This window comes from Hemitrygon akajei, chromosome 10 (genome assembly GCF_048418815.1).
Source record: "Hemitrygon akajei chromosome 10, sHemAka1.3, whole genome shotgun sequence".
NCBI classification, from domain to species: domain Eukaryota; kingdom Metazoa; phylum Chordata; class Chondrichthyes; order Myliobatiformes; family Dasyatidae; genus Hemitrygon; species Hemitrygon akajei.
Genome location: NC_133133.1, coordinates 1,691,238 through 1,711,504, shown reverse-complemented (window position 1 = coordinate 1,711,504; position 20,267 = coordinate 1,691,238). Strand labels below are relative to the sequence as shown.

The 20,267-nt window shown below is 45.9% G+C and overlaps 1 protein-coding gene across 1 annotated transcript; it reads right to left on the bottom strand.

The window, feature by feature from the left end:
* Nucleotides 1-5,199: 5,199 nt before the first annotated feature.
* Nucleotides 5,200-19,339, bottom strand: LOC140734044 (tumor necrosis factor ligand superfamily member 10-like). The gene is made up of 5 exons (XM_073057627.1): nucleotides 18,952-19,339; nucleotides 16,241-16,339; nucleotides 14,380-14,443; nucleotides 10,325-10,411; nucleotides 5,200-7,850 (listed from the first exon to the last, which is right to left on the bottom strand). Exons 1-5 carry the CDS (start codon nucleotides 19,177-19,179, stop codon nucleotides 7,438-7,440), a joined length of 891 nt encoding a protein of 296 aa, XP_072913728.1. The 5' UTR covers nucleotides 19,180-19,339; the 3' UTR covers nucleotides 5,200-7,437.
* Nucleotides 19,340-20,267: the final 928 nt, after the last annotated feature.

Genomic DNA, 20,267 nt, shown 5'->3' with positions numbered 1-20,267 from the left:
TGCTCACAGATTTCTTATTCAAACCTGTTCAATCTGGTTTGCAGAGTAAAAGGAGAGCATGTGGTTAAGTTCCTTTTTAAATTCTTTACTGGTGTAGGCTGACCTGGTCTGACCCCCTACAATGATGAACAGCTAATAAGCCCGCTGTAATCACAAGATTTTTGCCTCATTCTTGACTTCTGAAGAATGTTGTTGACAACCCCATCTCCAGATCATGTAGCAGTGACGATGGACGTCACCTCAGCCCATTTCCAGAAATTCTCAGCTCTTACTGACTGAAGCCCATTACCCACACTGACACAGCCCGCCAGAATCCTTTGCCCTCAGCCGTTCTTTCAAGATGTCCCCAGGTGTAGCCCATCTTCGAAGATCCTTCCTCTCCCAGGGATGAGGTCTTTGGAGCTTCTATTGGCCTTTCTGACATACTGGAGGCTGTGGTAAAACCCTCCAGAAAATTCTGGCAATTCTGGACAATGTTTCTCATCATCTGCCGGCCACATTGGCTGAACAGAGCAGCACTTTCAGCAATAGACTAAGAAAACTGCGCTGCTTCAAAGAGCACTGTATGAAATCATTCTTTCCCTCGGCCATTAGGCTCTATAATGTCAACCTATAGCCAGGGAAGTGATGGCCCCCTCCTGTCACACAGTTATTAACCTCTGTTTACCAGAACTCTGTTTACCACACCCTGCTATCACAGACACCCTGTGCATTACTGCACAATACTACCATCACTTCCTATCTGGATGGTGTGAATGTGCACTCATTACTGTATAATATTATGGTAACGCTTGCACTACCACCTTATCAGTGTAAACTTGTAAATCTTGTAATCTCTCACTTGTAAGTCTTGTACATCTTATTTTTAAGGTAACTTTTTTTTTGCTTCTCTTCTAATATTATATCTGTGCACTTGTAATACTACTGTGACACTGTAATTTCATTTGGGGTCAATAAAGTATCTATCTATCTATCTAACTGTCATGGTCCGGTCCGTGAAGTCCACGTTCCGGTTCATGGTCCGGTCAGTGGACTCTGGACTCTGGGTCTTCCAGCTGTCCGTTGTTTCAGATGGGCTCAATCACAGGCACCTGATTCTCATATTGGGGCTGGAATATAGGTGGCCCTGGGTTCGAGTGTGGTTGCTGGTTCGTCTTGTTGGTATCCTATCCTTGCCTCTGTGGGGTAAGTCAAGCCATCCTTTCCATTACCCTATGGTGGGATCTGTCCCTTCCTGTCCTTACCTCTGTTGAGTAAGTCAGGCCATCTTTGCTGTTACCCTGAGGCTGGACTGTCCCCTTCCTTCCCTCTGTAGCCCTGCCGGCAACCTCGCCTGTGTCCTTGCCTCTATCACCGTCAACTTCAGCCGGCGGAGAGAGACCGGAGCCTTGCCATGCCAACAGAAGGAACTATCCATCGTTAAGCTTGGAACTGTCTCTTTGTGTCCCTGTGTTTAGTGTCCGTGTATAAGTCCTGGTCCTATGTCCTGTTCCCAAGGAGGGGTCCCAGCTCTGTTCTGTGTTCCTGTGCTCAAGTCCTAGGCTCCAAGGAGGTTCTAGTCCGTGTCCAAGTCCAAGTCGTAGCTAGGCCCTGAGTCCTGGTCTCGTCCAGGGCTAGTGTCCGTGTCCAGCTATGCCTCTCCCTGCTGCTGCTTTGCTCTCCCTTGACCTAGGCTCTGCGTTCCTGCTTTCCCTCAATCAGGACCAAGTCTGAGTTTCATGTCCTCGTCCAGCCCTGGAGTCCTGCATCCTGCCCCCACATCCAGTCCTGTTGCCTTGCTACGTCCAGCCCTCGCCTGGATCTGGAGTCCAAGTTCGTTGTCCAGGTCCTGCTTACCCAGTCTAGTCCAAGCCCAGGCCCTGTATCCTAGTCTCATCCAGGGCCTGTGTGTTGTCCAGTGTCATTTCTTCCCCAATTCTCCCTTGCTTTCTGAAACACCAGGTCCCACTTTCCCTAGTACTTCAGTGTCTGTGTCTTGCATTTGGGTCCGTTCCCAACGCCCTCCGTATGACACTAACTATCTAGTGCACAGTGAGGAAGGCTTCATGGCTTTCAGAAGGATCTGCAACAGTTGGAAAAATGGCAGATTGAATTTAATACAGATAAGTGCGAGGTTTTGCAGTTTGGTAGGACCAGCCAGGGTGGGTCTTACACAGTGACCAGGAGGGCACTGAGGAGTTTGGTAGAACACAGGGATCTGGGAATAGAGGTGCATAATTCATTGAAAGAGATGTACAGGTAGACTGGTTCGTAAAGAAAGCTTTTGGCACATTGACTTTCATAAATCAATGTATTGAGTACAACAGAGGTAGGATGTTATGTTGAAGATTTATAAGATGTTGGAGAGGCCTAATTCGGAGTATTGTGGGCAGTTTTGGTCACCTACTGGCAGGAAAGATACAAATAAAGTTGAAAGAGTACAGAGAACACTTACAAGGATGTTGCTAGGTCTGGATGACCTAAATTATAAGAAAAGATTGAATAAGTTAGAACTTTATTCCTTGGAATGTAGAGGAAATTTGATAAGAGGTATACAAAATTATGAGGGGTATTGACAGGGTAAATGCAAGCAGGTTTTTTCCACTGAGGTTGTGTGGAACTACAACCAGAGGTCATGGGTTAAGAGTGAAAGGTGAAAAGTTTAAGGGGAACATGAAGGGAAATTTCTTCATTCAGGTTTGTGAGAGTATGGAATTAGCTGCCAGCACAAATAGTTCAAGCAAGCTTGATTTCAAGGTTTAAAAAAAGTTTGGATAGGTACATGGATAATAGGGGTATGGAGGGCTATAGTCTTGATGCAGCTTGATGGGAGTGGGCAATTTAAATGGTTTTGGCATGGACTAGATGGGCTGAAGGGCCTGTTTCTGTGCTGTACTTCCCTATGATTCTATGACTCTAACGTCTTTCCATAACTCAATCCCTTGAGTCCTGGCAACATCCTCATAACAATATACGTGTAATGGTGGATAGGTACCTGGATGGAAGTACTATGGAAGACTGTGGTCTGGGTGCAGGGCAATGGAACAGACAGTTTAAATGGTTTGGCATGGACTAGATAGACTGAAGGGCCTGTGTCTGTACTGTGACTCTAACTCAGAAGATCAAGCAGTGTTTAAGGAAAGGAATATGTTTCAGGCTGAGACCTGCATCTTCATAAATCTCCTCGGAACTGACTCCACAACCTATGGACTAACTTTCAAGGACTCTACAAATCACGCTCTCGGTACTTTTTGTTTATTTTGCACTATTTGTCTTCTTTTGTACATTGGTCGTTTGTCAGTTTTCCATAATTTCTATAGCATTTCTTTAGTTTGCTTTAAATACCTACAAGAAAATTAATCTTAAGGAAGTATATGGTGACATATACATACTTTGATAATAAATTTGCCTTTGAATTTGAGGGTGACCAAAACTGAGTACAATATTACAAATGCGTCCTCAAAACATCTTATACAACTGGAACATGTTTTATAAAGCACTGAGGGATGTTGTCTCCTCCCTCAGCCTTCCTTCCTTCCCCTCTGAGTGAACTTCATTTCAGCTTTCCCCACTTTACTCTCCAGAGCTTTCCCGAAGGTTTAAGGATGTGGGTCTGATCCTTGAAAATACTAAATACATTTGTGCGCTAGAAGTAAAAAAACAGTTTTATTTGCTTTGTGGTTTGACACAGGAAGGCCTGTTGCACAGACTAATCAGAATGCAGTACAAGTGAGCAATAATGTAAATCAGGAAGTGCCGACCATTGTTCACATTTGAATCAAATAAGTTTCTGAATCCAAACCATTAAACAAAAGGTAAAGACAAGAAAGTTGATGCAATCTCTTTCTCTGGGACTTGTTTCAAATTAAAATCCTGCAGAAAGCTCAAATTTCTAAAAAGGTAATCTTTTAGCAAAAAACTTGATAGTAAAGACTATCAGTTACTTTGGGATATTATTCTTTCTCCTTTCCTTGGGATAAGCAATACCTTTCCTCATTGTTACTGCAATCTTCAGAAGCCAGTGTGACTGACTGCACCTTGGGTTTCTGTCAGGAGCCAGTGCGAATACTTCTGTAATTCACAGTAGAATATACCATTTGTTGTTGCTCTCCATTTCAAGTTACTGTGTTTAATGGTTTATCCGACAAACTTTATAGGTCTTCTGAGACTAAGATAATCAAACCATGAGTAGCTGCTCAGTGGTGAGTCTGACTGACTGGTGAGATGCCCCAATGATTACTGAGAGTAGGGTAGCAGGCACACATGGGAAGACCAGAGGGACAAACCAGGTAATGTCAGAAGCAGCACCCATGGACTAGTTCAGGCTTAGAACATAGAGAATTAAAAAGTACAGAACAACAGAGGCCTTATGGCCATGCTGAACATGTAACCTACTCTAAGATTAATCTAGCCCTTCCCTGCCACATAATACTCTATTTTCTATGATCCATGTGCCTTGAGTCTCTTAAATGCCCCTAATGTATCTGCCTCCATCACCACCTCTAGAAGTGTGTTCCACACACCTGCCATGGTGTTAAAAAACTTACCTTTGACTTCCTCCCAAAACTTTCCTTTAATTACCTTAAAATTATACCTTCTCATATTAGCCATTTCCACCCTGGGAAAAAGTCTCAGGCTGTCCACTTGAAATATGGCTCTTATCATCATGTACACTTCCATCAAGTCACCTCACCCTCCATCACTCCAAAGAGTAAAGGCCCCAGCTCACTCAAACTTTCCTCATAAAACATGCTCTCTAATCCAGGCAGCATCCTGGTAAACCTCCTCTGCACCTTCTTCAAAGCCTCAAATTCCTTCCTATGGTGGAGACACCAGAATTGTATGCCAATGCTGCCTAACCAGAGGTTTATAAAACTGCAACATAACTTACTGACTTCTGAATGCAATGCCTCGACTAATAAAGGCAAGCATGTCATATGCCTTCTTAACCCCCTTATCAACCTGTGCAGACATTTCCATCAATGACTTTCTGCCACCCTTTGAGCTAATAATCACCCAATGGAGTTGGGAAGCAGACAAAAGTTGTGTACCTGCCTACCCAGTCTATCCAAAATATAAGCCACAGCTAGATTTAAATAATTTTGACCCTGATAATACACAAGAAAAAATATTCATTCACAGAAAATAAGACAATATTTATTTATTATTTAAGTTTACAAAAGACTAAAGTAGCTATTGTTGCATAAATATTCACAAAATGAGCAGTACTGTGAAACAATGAATAAAAATGTGAACAATCTAATGAAATAAATAGCTTAACAATAATATTAAACACCAATCACAAACAACACATGGCTCCTAAGGTCAGTTTGAAATCCACGTGTTATTTCATGATCCACTTACGGAATAAAAATGATAAATAAAATACAAACATCTTCAGAATTCCCTAAAACAAAGAATTCCATTTAGCATTTTTTCAAAACAACATTCACAATCCTACACCCAGAGTAAAATTTTCAGGGATAATGTCAGAACACACATTTCACAGAGAGGGCATCAGGGGATAGATAGTATTTTGGGCGACCCAGACTGCAGTAGATCCATGGGGGGGGGGGGGGCGGGGAGGAAATCAACATCTTTAAATTCTTTGGCATTATCATTTTAGAGGACATGTCTTACGTGCAATTACTAAGAGGCACGGCAGCACCTCTATTTTCTTAGAAGTCAGTGAAGATTTGCCATGTTAACTAAAACTTTAATAAACTTCTATAGATGTGTGGTGGAGAGTGGCTGCATCACAACCAGGTATGGAACATCAACACCCATGACTGAAAAAGCCTCCCGAAAGGGGTGGATAGGGTTCAGTTCATCATGGGTAAACCCTTCCCCACCTTTGAGCACATCTAGAAGGACCGTTGTGGTAGGAAAGCAGCATCCATCACCAGGGAACCCCCACCACCCAGGACATGCTCTCTTCTTGCATCAGGAAGGAGTTACAGGAGCCTCAGTACTTGCTCAACCATCAGACTCTTGAACCAAAGGGGATAATTTCCCTTACCCCAACACTGAACTGCTTCCACAATCTATGGACTCACTTTCAAGCACTCTTCATCCCGTTTTCTCGATATTGATTGCTAATTTATTTATTATAATTATTTAGCTGGGGGTGTGGTTTATTGTACCTTTGTATTTACTGAATGCCCGCAAGAAAATGAATCTTAGGGTTGTTTATGGTGACATATGTGCACTTTGATAATGAATTTACTTTGAGGTTTGTGCATTTAACGATGTTGCTGCCTTGCTTGGCGCTGGCTGTAGGGCATCAGCGCTCAGTGCCGGCACTCTGCAGTGTGGCCTGCAGGTTAACATGTTACATGTGGCTGCCTGATCAATAGGATGAAAGTGAGGGGTGAGTCCACACGGAACATTACTTTTCAATAACACTGCGCTCTTCAGCAATATTCGCTCGGCTGTTGAGAGCTCCACTTCCTGAGTACCTCTGCTTCGATTCACCTTATCAAAGAGATCGCTTCAATTGTTAAACCACTTCACAAAGACAATGGAATAGGCTGTGTGTCTATTTAAAACTGTTTTATCCACACAGCGACTGAAATATTTTAATTTTCCTTCTCGTTTGTTGCTGCTGAGAAATACTCCATGTGTAACGCTCGTCGTTTTCCGAGGGTCTCAGGGTGATCCTCCTGTGTCACGGGGTGGACTCCATCTCTTCTCATCACTCCCGATTTGATAAAGTTCTACTCAGAGAAATGCTAAAGGAACTCAGTGACAAGTTAAGCAGTACCCGCTGTAGCCATGATGGTGCGGGTTGCGGTTTTCTGTTTACGAACTGCAGGCCGCCTTCATGTTGGTGTGCAGCGGATGTCAGCCGCCAAGTCAATTCTTGCAGACATTCCTTGCAAAAGGCGGCATGTCAAATCACAAATCCCGTGGAACAAATCGTTTCGCTTTGACACGGGCACACCTCTCTCGTGCAACCACGCCTGGAGATTTCGGGGCAAGTTCGGGCTGTTTGCCACAGAACAGCCCGATAAGAAAGCATGGAGCTGAGAAAGTTAGCTAATGGTGACAACAGGAGCAACATTCATCCCGGACAGATCGGCTTTCCTGTATCCTTCGGCAAGAAGCACCTGATTCCCCGAACACTGAACGGTACCCAGATGTGTGGCCGCGAAGCCCAGACACTGGGCGGCCTACAACGTTTTGAAAATGTAGTCCATGTCCTTCAGAATCCACAAAGGGAAACGAGAGAGCTGGCGTGGTTTTCACTGGGACGCGGAGAAGAGTGCAGAGGTCACTCATCAAGACTGAGTGATGATTATGAAAGTGTGAACGTTTGAGTATTTCGTTTTGCTCCGAGGGTGTGGAAGGGTGGGATATTGTAGCAGGCTAGACTCGGGGTCGCAGGAAACCCCGGTGGTGTGAGGAGTCCGTTGACCGCCACTGGCGGCTGCCTTGGTTGGGCTCAAAGAGAACGAACTAAAGCCGAAAAGTGCCGAAGTAGGTGGCGATGTCATAACTGAGCAAATCTGTGGTGGTCACGGATACAAAGAGCTGGTCTCCCTCCTTCAGCTGAAAGATTCCGCCCTGGTTCACAGAGTTGAAGCTGGAAGCTTGGCTTTTATCCATGGGCGTTTTGGAAGCCTTCATCAGTATTATAGATTGTTCCGGGTCTCTTTGCAGATTGATGTACTGAACAAAAGGCACGTTCGATTTTCTCTCGGGTTTACCACTGGTTAGCCGAAAACTAACCTGGCAATAGATATAGTAAAAACCAGGCTCGGTGATAACTAGCTTACCGCTGGTGTAGTTGATGTTGTGCGTAAACGCGGGGAAATCTGCAGCCATCCACTTTTTGATCGGAGACCCTTTCTTACACGGAAAAGTGGTCCCTAAAAAAAATCAATAAACATCGCAGTCAGGATTGTGGAGTCGGGGATTGAACGAGACAGGCTGGATACCCTTAAACGGAAAAAGCCTACAAAAAGTAGTGGATATGGCCCATCCATCACGGATAAACCCCTCCCCACCATTGAGAACACCTACAGGGAGCGTTGTCGCAGAAAGCAGCCTCCATCATCAGGGACCCCACCACCCAGGACATGCGCTCTTCTCACAGTTGCTATCAGGAAGAAGGTGCAGCAGCCTCAGGACTCACACCACCGGGTTCAGAAACAATTAGAGGGGGTGACTTCACTCAACTTCACTTGCCCCATCACTAAAATGTTCCTACAACCTATCTATTCCTTTCAAGACTCTCCATCTCACGTTCCCGATATTAATTGATTATTTGTTATTATTATTATGTTTTTTGTTGCACCTTTGATTTGCTGTAACTAAGAAAACGAAACTCAGGGTTGTATATAGTGACATGTATGTACTTTGATAATACATTTACTTGGAGCCTTTGGACTTTTGATTCGAGCAGTGGTCTAGAGTCATTACAACGCTCGAATGTTAAACGTTATTTACCAATCCAATGGCCAATACAGAAAGCTACAGAAATCGTCAGCAGCACCGACCAGCCGCAAACAGAAGCGACTGGCAGCCGCGCTTGGGATGAATTCATTCCGCGCTCTGGATTGTGAAGTCACGTTACAAGATGTTGTTAAGGCCACAGCCGAGGCACTGAGTATAGTTCAAATCCTCCTGCTAAAGGAAAGGAGCCAATGAAACAGAAAGGACGCTGAAAAGATGGTCATCACAGGTAAATAGGGTCGTAAAGAGAGATATTGGTTCGTTGGCCTTCATAAATCAGAGTATTAAGGGCATAAATAAAAACACAGAATGCTGGCAGAACTCAGCAGGCCAGACAGCATCTATGGGAGGAGGTAGCATTTTGTGTTTTTATTTATTTCCAGCATCTGCAGATTCACTCGTGTTGTATTAAGAAGGGCAGTTGGGATGTTGTGTTGAAGACGTTTTTGAGGCCTAATTAATTCTGGTCACCTACCTACAGGAAATATATCAATAAGGTTGATAGAGAAGATTTACAAGGACGTTGCCAAGACTGGAGGACCTGAGTTACAGGGAAAGATTGAATAGGGGAGGACTTCATTCCCAGAAGTGTCGGAAAAAGATAGAGGTATACAAAATTATGAGGAGTATAGATAGGGATAGTAGGCTTTTTCCACTGAGGATGGGTGAGGCTAAATTTAAAGGTTAAGGTGAAATATTTGAGGATGACCTGAGGGGGTACATCCTCACTCAGAGGGTGGTGAAAATGTGGAATGAACTACCAATGGACAGGTGCATGGAGGGGAAGGTCATTCCGACAGGTACTTGCAGAGGAAAGGTTCAGAGGGATATGGGCAAAATGTGGGCACTTGTGTTTGGCACTTATAGTCAACTTGTTCAGTATGGAAAAGTTGGGCCATAGGTCCTGTTTTCACACTATATAGCTCCTTGACCTATAGCTGCTTTGGTGCTGTCAGCCCATTCCCCCTCACACACACACGGAGGGTGGGGACAGTGCAGGTCAGAGCCAGTGCCTACTGACAGCCAGCCCACCACTGAGGAGGACGGGGCTGGTACCCTACTCTCCCACCTCTTCTGATAACCCTGTGGGGCTGAGGTGGGGAGCTGGAGGGAGACAACTGGAAGGAGCCTCCGTCCTTCACCCCTCCCACTTTGCAGGAGCTGGTACCAGCAGAGATTGGCAGCCTCCTGTGGATTTGGCAGGTTGGCATCGGGATGGGAGTTGTGACAGGCCGCACATAAAATCACTGCTAAGGTTGCGTCTGAGGCTCGGGCTCACAGTGGCAGAGGAAAGCATTTAGTGTTGGCAGAGTCCTGATGAAGTATCTCATCCTGAAACACCAGCTGTTTATTCCGTTCCATTGATGCTACCTGAACTGCTGAGTTTCATTCGTCTGTGGACTGCTGCGGGTTTGTTCCTGCTGACAACATCCATGCACCATCAATTTACTCAGAGACTTGGGATTTTTATAAAAGTCATACAAAACACAGCACATATAAGATAGCAGTAAACATCCAGGGGGAGGGTGAGAAGGGGAAGGAGGTGATGGAGTCACACAGTGAGGCTGCCGCCCGCGATACAGAGACATGGGAGCCCAACAAATAGTGTGTGACACTAATAGATGTCTCCCACCGGCTGCCCTTGGAGAGTGGTCAAGAATCCCAACAGTGGATATAAGCTGGGGCGCCACCGGTGGAGTTGCTCCGGGTTCCCTTAGCCCCAGACATAGGTTCAATACCCATCTCCCAAGCTGTCTCTCTGGAGTCTACACATGCTGCCTGTGATCAGCTGGGTTCCCCAAGCACTTTGGTCTAACTAATCGCTCTAACTTTTCCCAGTGTGGATGTGGGGTCTGAGCCCAGCCCCCATCAGGGGCCACTCACCTACCTGGCGGACTTTCCCCTGGTGTGATGCCAATAAGGTGAGCTGCGGTACGCTGGGGGCTGTGGAACCTGTGTCCCCCTGGATGGTCACCTGTATAATAAAGAAAACAAGAATGAACACACGAACATAGAATCCAGCCCAACAAGCGGCCATTTGGCCCACCATATCTGCACTGACCACAATACCAGTTTAAACTGTATATTTACCTGCACATGGTCGTTACTTCTCCATTCCATGGCTATTCATGAACTGCCTAAATGCCGCTTGACGTGGCTATTTGCTTTCCAGGGAATGTGCTCAGGGACCTACCTTAGGAAATATCTTGCCATGCACATCTCCTTCAAACTTTCCCCCTTCACTCTAAAGCAATGCCCTCTCGTATTTGCCATTTCAACTGTGTCTCTAGTACTCTATCTACCCTTCTCTTAAGTTTATAAACATCTATTAGGCCTCTCCTCAGCCTCCACCACTCCAGAGAAAGCAACCTGATTTTGTCCAGCCTCTCCTTATAGCTGACACTCTCTAATCTAGGCAGCATCCTGATGAACCTCGTCTGGGCCCTCTTTAAAGCCTCTGCATCCTTCTGGTAAGGTGGCAACCAGAACTACACACAGTACTCCAAGGGTGACCTGAACAAAGTTTTATACAACTGTAACAAGTATTTTGTACTCAGTGCTCCAACCAGCCTGTCTACTTGTGTTACCACTTTCAGGGAGCCACAGCCTCTGTATATCAGTGCTACCAAGCATTCTGACATTAACTGTAAACTTTCCCCTTTGCATTTGACCTCAGAAAGAGTAATACCTCACACTTGATGGGATTAAACTCCATTTACAATAACTCTGCCCACATTCCCAACAGATCTGTATTGTACAGAATCATTGGACCCACTTTCCTCATTATCCACAACTCTTGTTCATTGTCGTGTCATCTGCAAACTTGCTAAGCTAGTCACCAGCACTTTGGCCAAGTCACCCATACATCACAAACACAAAGATCCCAGAACTGATCTCCGCAGCACATCATGTTACTCCAGATATACAAGGTTAGAAAGGAAGTGACTTGCAGGTGCACAGAAAGATCCCACGCACAACAGTGATAATCTGCCTGAAGGCTGATGATTGTCCCAGGCATCCCCTTTCTGCTCCTTGCCCACTGCATTTGGGTCTCCTTTGAGCCACCGAGGCTCCTGCTGCAGATCGTGCACAAGTAATAGCATGACATGACTCCGAGTGAGATGACTCAAGTCACAATCTCTGGAGCACAGACTGACTGAAGCACATTCACAGAGTAACACAGCACAGGGATAGGCCCTATGGCCCAACTGACCCACGGCACTCAAAATGCCCATGCAATTTCCTCCACCCATTCCCCACTTTTTATACAGGCTATCTCGCCTTTTCCTCCCCAGTCTTGATGAAAGGCCTTGGCCCAAAATGTTGGCTGACTATTTCCATCCATACATGCTGCCAGACATTTGAGTTCCTCCAGCATTTTGTGCAGTGCTCATCCAAGCTGTTTTTTACATTTCACAGTTGGCCCAAGTTCTTCCAAAGTCCCTTCCTATCCCTGTACCTGCCCGAGTCCCTCCAGTCCCTTCCCTATCCCTGTACCTGCCCGAGTCCCTCCAGTCCCTTCCCTATCCCTGTACCTGCCCGAGTCCCTCCAGTCCCTTCTCTATCCCTGTACCTGCCCGAGTCCCTCCAGTCCCTTCCCTATCCCTGTACCTGCCCGAGTCCCTCCAGTCCCTTCCCTATCCCTGTACCTGCCCGAGTCCCTCCAGTCCCTTCCCTATCCCTGTACCTGTCCAGGTGTCTTTTGAATGTTATTATTATACCTGCCTCAACCATTTATTCTGGCAGCTGTCAGGAAATGTAGAGGAGGTTTGACCCAAAAGTAGAACAGTGGAGATCATTGAGCAGTGAACAATCTTTACTAATAGACCACAAAGTAACAAGCCACAAAGGGCTACAAAACAAGAGAGAATAGAAACTAAACACAACAAGCAAGGAGAGTGAAAGCTAGAAGCAACTGGTTGAGGCCAGCTGGTTCAATAAGTGAACAAGGACATGGAAATGAGCTGGTGTTAAATAGGCTGCAGGTAATGAGCCTGGAATAAACTGCAGCTGAATCCTATTGGCTAGGTGGAGACTGGGAGGTGCCTGCATGCACAGACTGGGATGTGTTAGCGGGGGCAGGCCTGACAGTTTCTGTTTCCATAAATATTGCACATTTCCATTGCCGTAATACATGGTTGTTTGGTGACCCTCAAAGTCCACATCATTAACAGCGGAAACCAGCCACTGGTGGGTGTGAAACCAATGAACAGAAGAGGAGGTTGGGAGGAAACGACATGCCTTAATCTATAGTGGCACATGGACGCTAACCATGGGGGTGTCTGGTTCCTTTTCTGCCTCTCTACAACCTGTCCACAGCAAGCCCATGGAAGCAATGGTGATGCTTCCAAAAAGTGGTATCCATTATTAAGGACCCCTGTCACCAGGACAAGCCCTTTTCTCATAGCTACCATCAGGTGGTACAGGAGCCTCAAGACAAATACTCTCAATATTTCAGAAACAGCTTCCTCCCTTCCACCATCAGATTTCTGAATGGACAAGGAACCATAATCACTACTCCAATATTTTATCTTTTTTTTGCTTTCTTTTCAAATTTAAGTTTTAAAAAATATTTCTTATTGTAATTTATAGATATATTAAAGTTGCTTAATATGTTGGTGGGGCATAATTTGGAATATTGTGTGTAGTTTTGGTCACCTATTTACATGAAAGATATCCATTAGATTGAAGGAAAAAGCGCTGAGAATATTTACAAGGATGTTTCCGGGACTCGAGGACCTGAGTTATAGGGAAGGATTGAATAGGTTAGGACTTTATTCCCTAGAGCTTGGGAGAATGAGCAGAGATTTGATTGGAGTATACATAATTATGAGAGGTATAGATAGGGTAAATGCAAGCAGTCTTTTTCCACTGAGGTTAAAGTAATGGGTTAAGGGTGAAAGGTGAGATGTTTAAGGGGAACATGAGAGGGAATTTCCTCACTCAGAGGATGGTGAGAGTGTGAAACAAACTGACAACGGAGGTGGTGTATGTGGGTTTGATTTCAACATTTAAGAGAAATTTAGATAGGTAGATGAATGGGGGGTGCAATTCAAAGAGACTAGGCAGATCAGTAGTTCAGCATGGACTAGATGGGTTGAAGGGCCTGTTTCTGTTTGGTGACAGTGCTGGTAAACAGTAGGGCCCCAAAGAAAGCAGTATAACTCCCTTTTGGAGATGGTGAACCAGTGTGGTTCAATACACAGGGTACACAAACACAAGAGATCTGGTCTTGGCCCGAAACATCAACTGTACTTTTTTCCATAGATGCTGTCTGGCCTGCTGAATTCCTCCAGCATTTTGTGTGAGTTGCTTGGATTTCCAGCATCTGCAGATTTTCTCTTGTTTGAGATTCTGCAGCTGCTGGAAATCCAAAGCGACACATGCAAAATGCTGGAAGAACTCAACAGGCCAGGCAGTGTCTATGGAGAGGAATAAACAGTTGAAGTTTTGGGTCAAGACCATCCATCAGGGCTGGAAAAGGGGGAAGAAGCCAGAATAAAAATGGGGAGGGCAAAGGGAAGGAGTAAAAGTTTGCAGGTGATAGGAGAGACCAGGTGAGGGGGAAGGTGGGTGGATTGGGGAGGATGGGGGATGAAGTGAGGATAGGTGGGAAAGGTGAAGGGCTGGAGAAGAAGGCATCTGATAGGAGAGGTGAGTGGACCATAGGAGAAAGGGAAGGAGGAGGGACACCAGAAGGAGCTGATAGGCATGAGGAGAAGAGAAGGGAAGATGTGAGAAAGGGAAGGGAAATTACTGGAAGTTAGAGAAATGGATCTGTGGTTCTATGACCAGGGCCCCCGAGTTCATTCTCTACCATGCCCATACCCTAAGGCCTATACAAGAATCCTGATTATTCCGGCACTACTTTGCAAGAGGCCTTGGGGAGCAATGGATCATGACTGGGTCTTTGCAGAGGGAGCCCCAGTCCTTCCCACCTACCTTTCTGTGCGTTGAAGACACCGCCCTCTGGCTCTGTATGATCCTTGGCTTTGTGCTGCAGGACCTGGGAAAAGAAGCACACAGTCAGCGCCTCATGTCAACCTATGACCCTTCTGCCCATTATTTTACTGTCCTTCCCCATCTTGTCTGTGCTGTGCTGCCCAGTGAGTGAGTACCACCTGCCACGTTTGGCCCATTGGCTTCTAAACCTCTCCAGTCCATGTACTTATTGAGATGCTTTTAAATGGAGCTAATATTCCCCCCTCTCCACCTCCACCACTACATCTGGCAGCTCATTCCAAGTACATTACCCTTCTGCATGAAGTACGTTACTCTGATGTTCATTTTAAATCTCTCACATCTGATCTTTAACCTATGGCGTCTTGTTTTCAGCACCCCCTTCCAGGAAGAAAGACTATGTGTGTTCGCCCTGTCTATGCTCCTCATGATCTTATACACCTCTGTCAGCTCACCAGCTCACCCCTCTGTCAACTCACTCCTCCATTTCTGACATTCCAGGGAATAAATTCCTAATCTACGTAATCTCTCATTGTAACTCCTATACTCAGTACCCTGATTGATGAAGGTCAGCGTGACAAAAGCCTTCTTCACCACTTAATCTACCTGTGACGCCACCTTCAACGGCCTATGAACTTGTACTCTCCCTCTCTGTTCGAGAACACTCCACAGGGATCCACCATTCACTGTATGAATCTGACCCTGGAATGATGTCCCAAAAAGCAGTACCTCACATTTACCTGTATTGAAGGCCACTTGCCAATCCTCAGCCTCCATACTCAGCTGAATAAAATCCGCCTGCAATTTTTCATATCCTTCTACAGCATCTACAACACCACCGCAAACATACTAACTAGCCCAGAAAGGACCGGCCGCGCTGCATTCCTCCAGCCTCGTCTGGAACCATTCACTGCTTCCTGGGCAAGGTCTGCAGTCTCCAGCCCCAGGGCTCCTATCCTTCCTCGGCCCCTGATAATTCCTGCCCCCCGCCACACCGTTCCACTGCTTCTAGCCCCGGGAGTCCCGATTGAGCTCTCCCCGTAATGCAGGAAATGGGTCGTTCAGGAGCAGGACGTCGGGGTTTCACACACCGCTCCTTTTCGAGAGCTCAGCGCTGGAAAGAGCAAGCAGTTTCAAGTCCCTGGGTGTCAACATCTCTGAGGATCTATCCTGGGCCCAACATACTGATGCAATTACAAAGAAGGCGCGACAGTGGCTGTGTTTCTCTAGAAGCTAGACGAGATTTGGTTTGTCATCAAAGACACTGGCAAATTCCTGCAGGTGTACGGTGCAGAGCATTCTAACTGGCTGCATCACTGTCTGGTACAGAGACTCCAATACAAGCGGCTGCAGAGCGTTGTAAACTCTGTCAGCTCTATCACAGGCACAACACTCCCCACCATCGGGGGCATCTTCAAGAAGAGATGCCACAAGAAGGCAGTATCGATCGCTAAGGACCTTTATCCAGGATATGCCCCCTTCTCATTACTACATCAAAGAGGATGCTTGAAGACACACATTTAACGTTTCTTCCCCTCCGGTATCACATTTCTGAACAGTCCATGAACCCATAAACACCACCGCACCATTCCTCATTTGCGCCATTTGAGTAACTTACAGTAATATTTTAGCATAATGTTTATGCCTTGCGCTGCACTGCTGCCACGAAACAACACCGTTTACGAAATCCGCCCGTGATATTAAAACTGATTCTACTGGAACGTGCAATGTTACTGTGGGTCACCGTGGTCTATCGTGGCGAGAACAAAGATCGCACAGAGTATTGAGGCAAACTCCACCCTGCCCCACACCCCCCCCCCCACCCTGGGACAAGACCCCCTACCTGGTAAATGCTCTGCAGAAACAGCTCGGCGTCGGCCAGGCTTTGATTTCCTCGCCCCGCTGTGTGTCCGGGAAGCCGAAATTCCGAGTCCCTTTCCACCTGGAGAACGAAGAACACAGCCAGGTAAACATTCACCAGGAAACAATGTTTCTATCCACGCAGCTCTTTGGTGACTCTACAATCGCATGAATGGCTACATCTTTTCTTTTCCCTGGGGTTAACATCACAGAACGTGCATTTAAGGTGAGATGGGATTGTTTCAAAGGAGATTTGAGGGGTAAGTGTTTTTTACACAGATTGTTGGGTGCCTGAAAGGCGCTGCTTGGAATGTGATGGCAGAGGCAGATAGATTAGGGACTTTGAAGAGACCTTTAGACAGGGACATGAGTGTGAAGGAAATGAAAAGGCATGGACATTGTGTAGGCAGAAAGGATTAGTTAAATTAGCCACAGAACTTAGAAAAGTACAGCACAAGAACAGGCCATTCGGCCCACAATGCTTTGCGGAACCCGCCAAAAAGCAAACCAAAACCCCAAAGATACCGCCCCATCTTCCTTACATCCACGCGGCTATCTAAACGTCGCTTAAAAGCCTCTACCACCGTACCAGGCAGCGCATTCCAGCCATCCTCGACTCTGAGTAAAAAAACTTACCCCTCACATCTCCCTTGAACCTACAATGCATGCCCTCTAGTATTAGACATCTCAATCCTCGGAAACAGGTATTCTCTGTTCACTCTATCTATGCATATCATAATCTTGAAAGCCTCTATCAGATTTCTCTTCGGCCATTAGATTAATAATTTAAAGGATCTATTCCTGCGCGGAACTGTTCTATGTTCTGGGTTTTTGTACGGAAGATACGTACTGGTCGACGTGGGCCCATTAGGCCGAATGGCGTGTTGCATGCACAACCGGTTTACCCCGTTTCAATGACATCGCAGAAGAACAAGGGGACGGCAGATGTGGAACCTGGAGCAACACGTTAGTCTGCTGGAGAACTCCGCGGGACTAGCAGAATCTGTGGTGGGTGGAGGGCGGGGAGGGGGCGGGGCAGTGGAGAGGGATGGTCCTCGGTTCACGTCGGGCCACTGCATCAGGACTGAGCCAAGAAGTCTCCCGTCCCTCTGCCTCTGCAGGTGCAGCCTGACCCGCTGTGTTGTTCTGCCAGGTTGTTAATTAATCGTCACAAATTAGCTTAACGGTGCAGAGAGAGTATCGGTTTGGTACACAACAGGTGAACAGCCAGTCCTCAAAAATACACACTGAACAAGTGTGGAGACTAAGCCCTAGTTTATTAACAGTCCAGGTATACACACAGCCTTGGTCCATACACAGCACAGGTACACATACAGCCCGGTCTATACACAACACAGGTACACATACAGCCCGGTCTATACACAACACAGGTTCACACACAGCCTTGGTCCATACACAACACAGATACACACACAGCCTTGGTCCATACACAGCACAGGTACACATACAGCCCGGTCTATACACAACACAGGTTCACACACAGCCTTGGTCCATACACAGCACAGGTACACACACAGCCCGGGTCTATACACAGCACAGGTACACAAACAGCCCGGGTCTATACACAACACAGGTACACACACAGCCCGGGTCTATACACAGCACAGATTCAAACATAGCCTTGTCATATGAAAAGTGTTTGATGGCTCTGGGCCTGTATTCACTAGAATTCAGAAGAATCGGGGTGACCTCATTGAAACCTATCGAATGGTGGAGTCGACGTGGAGAGGATGTTTCCTGTGCAGGGAGAGACTAAGATCAGAGAACATTGCCTCAGAATAGAGGGGCGACCGTTTAGAACGGAGAGGAGGAAGAATGAATTTAGCCAGAGAGTGGGGAATCTTTGGAATTCTTTGCCACAGGCAGGTGTGGAGGCCAAGTCTTTATGTCTATTTAAAGCAGAGGCTGATAGACTTTTGATCGGCTAGAGCACGAGGGATGCGGGGAAAAGGCAGGAGATTGGGGCTGAGAGGAAAATTGGATCATCCTTGACGAAGTGGCAGAGCAGACTCGATGGACCAAATGGCCTAATTCTGCTTCTATATCCTATGGTCTACACACAACCCAGGGATACAAACAGCCCGAGTCTATACACAGCACAGGTACACACACAGCCCGGACTATACACAGCTCGAGTCTATACATAGCCCAAGTACACACACATCCCGGGTCTATACACACCACAGGTACACACACAGCCCGGGTCTATACAGACCACAGGTACACACACAGCCCGGACTATACACAGCTCGGGTCTATACATAGCCCAGGTACACACACAACCCGGGTCTATACACACCACAGGTACACACACAGTCCGGGTCTATATACAGCACAGGTACATACACAGCCCGTGTCTATACACAACACAGTTATACACACAACCCAGGTTTTCACGATATAGGCACACACACAGCCCGGGTCTTCTAAGTATTTTGAGTTTAATTTTGAGACAGGCGGTTTCAAATGCACTTTGTACCTCCGGACTTAGCGCCCTGAAAACTGCACCATCCCATACACTTCACCGTATTATCCGTTTCAACGTGAGCTTGCAAACTTACTAAACACGAAGCATTTTAAGGTTATAATTCGTTTAAACCCATTTCTGCTCCTACATCTTATAGTGTCAGTATCTTAATTATTATTAAATAATCAGTAATGGAGCTGTCTTACCTTGTCGAATTTGATGGAGAGGTAAGCGTAAAGCATTGTGCTGGTGATCATGTGTGCCGCCACTAACAAGGTGACCATGTAGAGGACTATTCGGACGGACACCGAAGGTCGATGCTCGCAGCGATTTCCTTGCGTCTGCATGCTCCCCGCTTCATTCACGTTGTCGACCAGAGCAGACAGTGTCGGCGCACTCCCTTCCCTCATAGTGGAGTTGCCTGGGCTCAACATTCAATCTTCTGTCATCTCGCACCTTTCAGGAAACTAAACAATTTATACAGCATTTCTTAGAACACCGCACTTCCTGGAAAATATGCATCGGCTGAGTCGAGTTTGGAGACTAGCTGGTAACAGCAAAATCAATCCATCCCCTTTAAACATGCTCGGTTAGTTTCCCAATTACTGCACAGAATGGGGTGAAGTACCCGCCATCACGACAACTTTTACACAGAAAGGCCATCTTATTGTTTGTCACCATAATCTTTCATAATCCGCATTTCCTCTTTCAACTATTTCCTCCCCCTTTGCAACATTACATCTCTTGCGTTTCTCTTGCGTTGATTCTCGTTGAATAGAAATAGTTATCGCATGTATTTATATTTATTATGTTTTTTTATTGTTCTGTTCTTTATCTTGTGTTTCTTTGCGCAGCATCGGAGATGGATCCTTTTACACTTGTGCAGTGGGAATGACATTAAAGGATCTTGAATCTCGAAACTTTATAACTTTATCTTGCCACAGAAACTCACAGTTTATGACCCCACCTTAGGAGAATTAGACAGAGTCTCTGCGCCGCTCCAGTCACTAAACAATTTGTAGAAAGAATTCTCGAACAACAGAAGTGGCAAGTGTACTCGCAAGGACTCGTCACTGCACCGCTGACCAGTGTAATGGTCCAGGCTGGCTGATATCATTAATGTTCTCCAAATTTATTTGTAGTGATTGAGTTTGGAAGTCCAATGCAGGGACTTGCCTTCATCAAGTATGATGAGAGATATATTAAAGACCATCGATTGTGTAAAAACACCGTAAACCCAGTTAAATGCGTGATCTAAATTGTCTGGGGAATCTAACAGTGATGTTATACGGTGATCCATGAAATGATGAATATATTGTAGCATTTGCTCTTGATTGACAATAGAAATATTCCATCTCTGCTAGTTAAAACTGATAAATGTTTCATAAATATCCTTGTGAAAAGAAACAGTTAAACATTTAATGCCTTCATAAATCAAAATATTGAGTACAGTACAGAAGTTGGGATGTAATGTTGAAGCTGTATAAGATGTTGGTGAGGCCTGATTTGGAGTGTTGTGGGC

What these genes read in the sequence shown, in the direction of transcription:
- LOC140734044 (XM_073057627.1), bottom strand. Translation starts at nt 19,179, where the DNA reads ATGTTGAGCCCAGGCAACTCCACTATGAGGGAAGGGAGTGCGCCGACA. An exon ending in TGTCTTCAACGCACAGAAAG is followed by an intron (nt 10,412 to 14,379) that starts GTAGGTGGGAAG and finishes TTTATTATACAG; the next exon opens with GTGACCATCCAGGGGGACAC. An exon ending in ACCAGGGGAAAGTCCGCCAG is followed by an intron (nt 7,851 to 10,324) that starts GTAGGTGAGTGG and finishes GATTTTTTTTAG; the next exon opens with GGACCACTTTTCCGTGTAAG.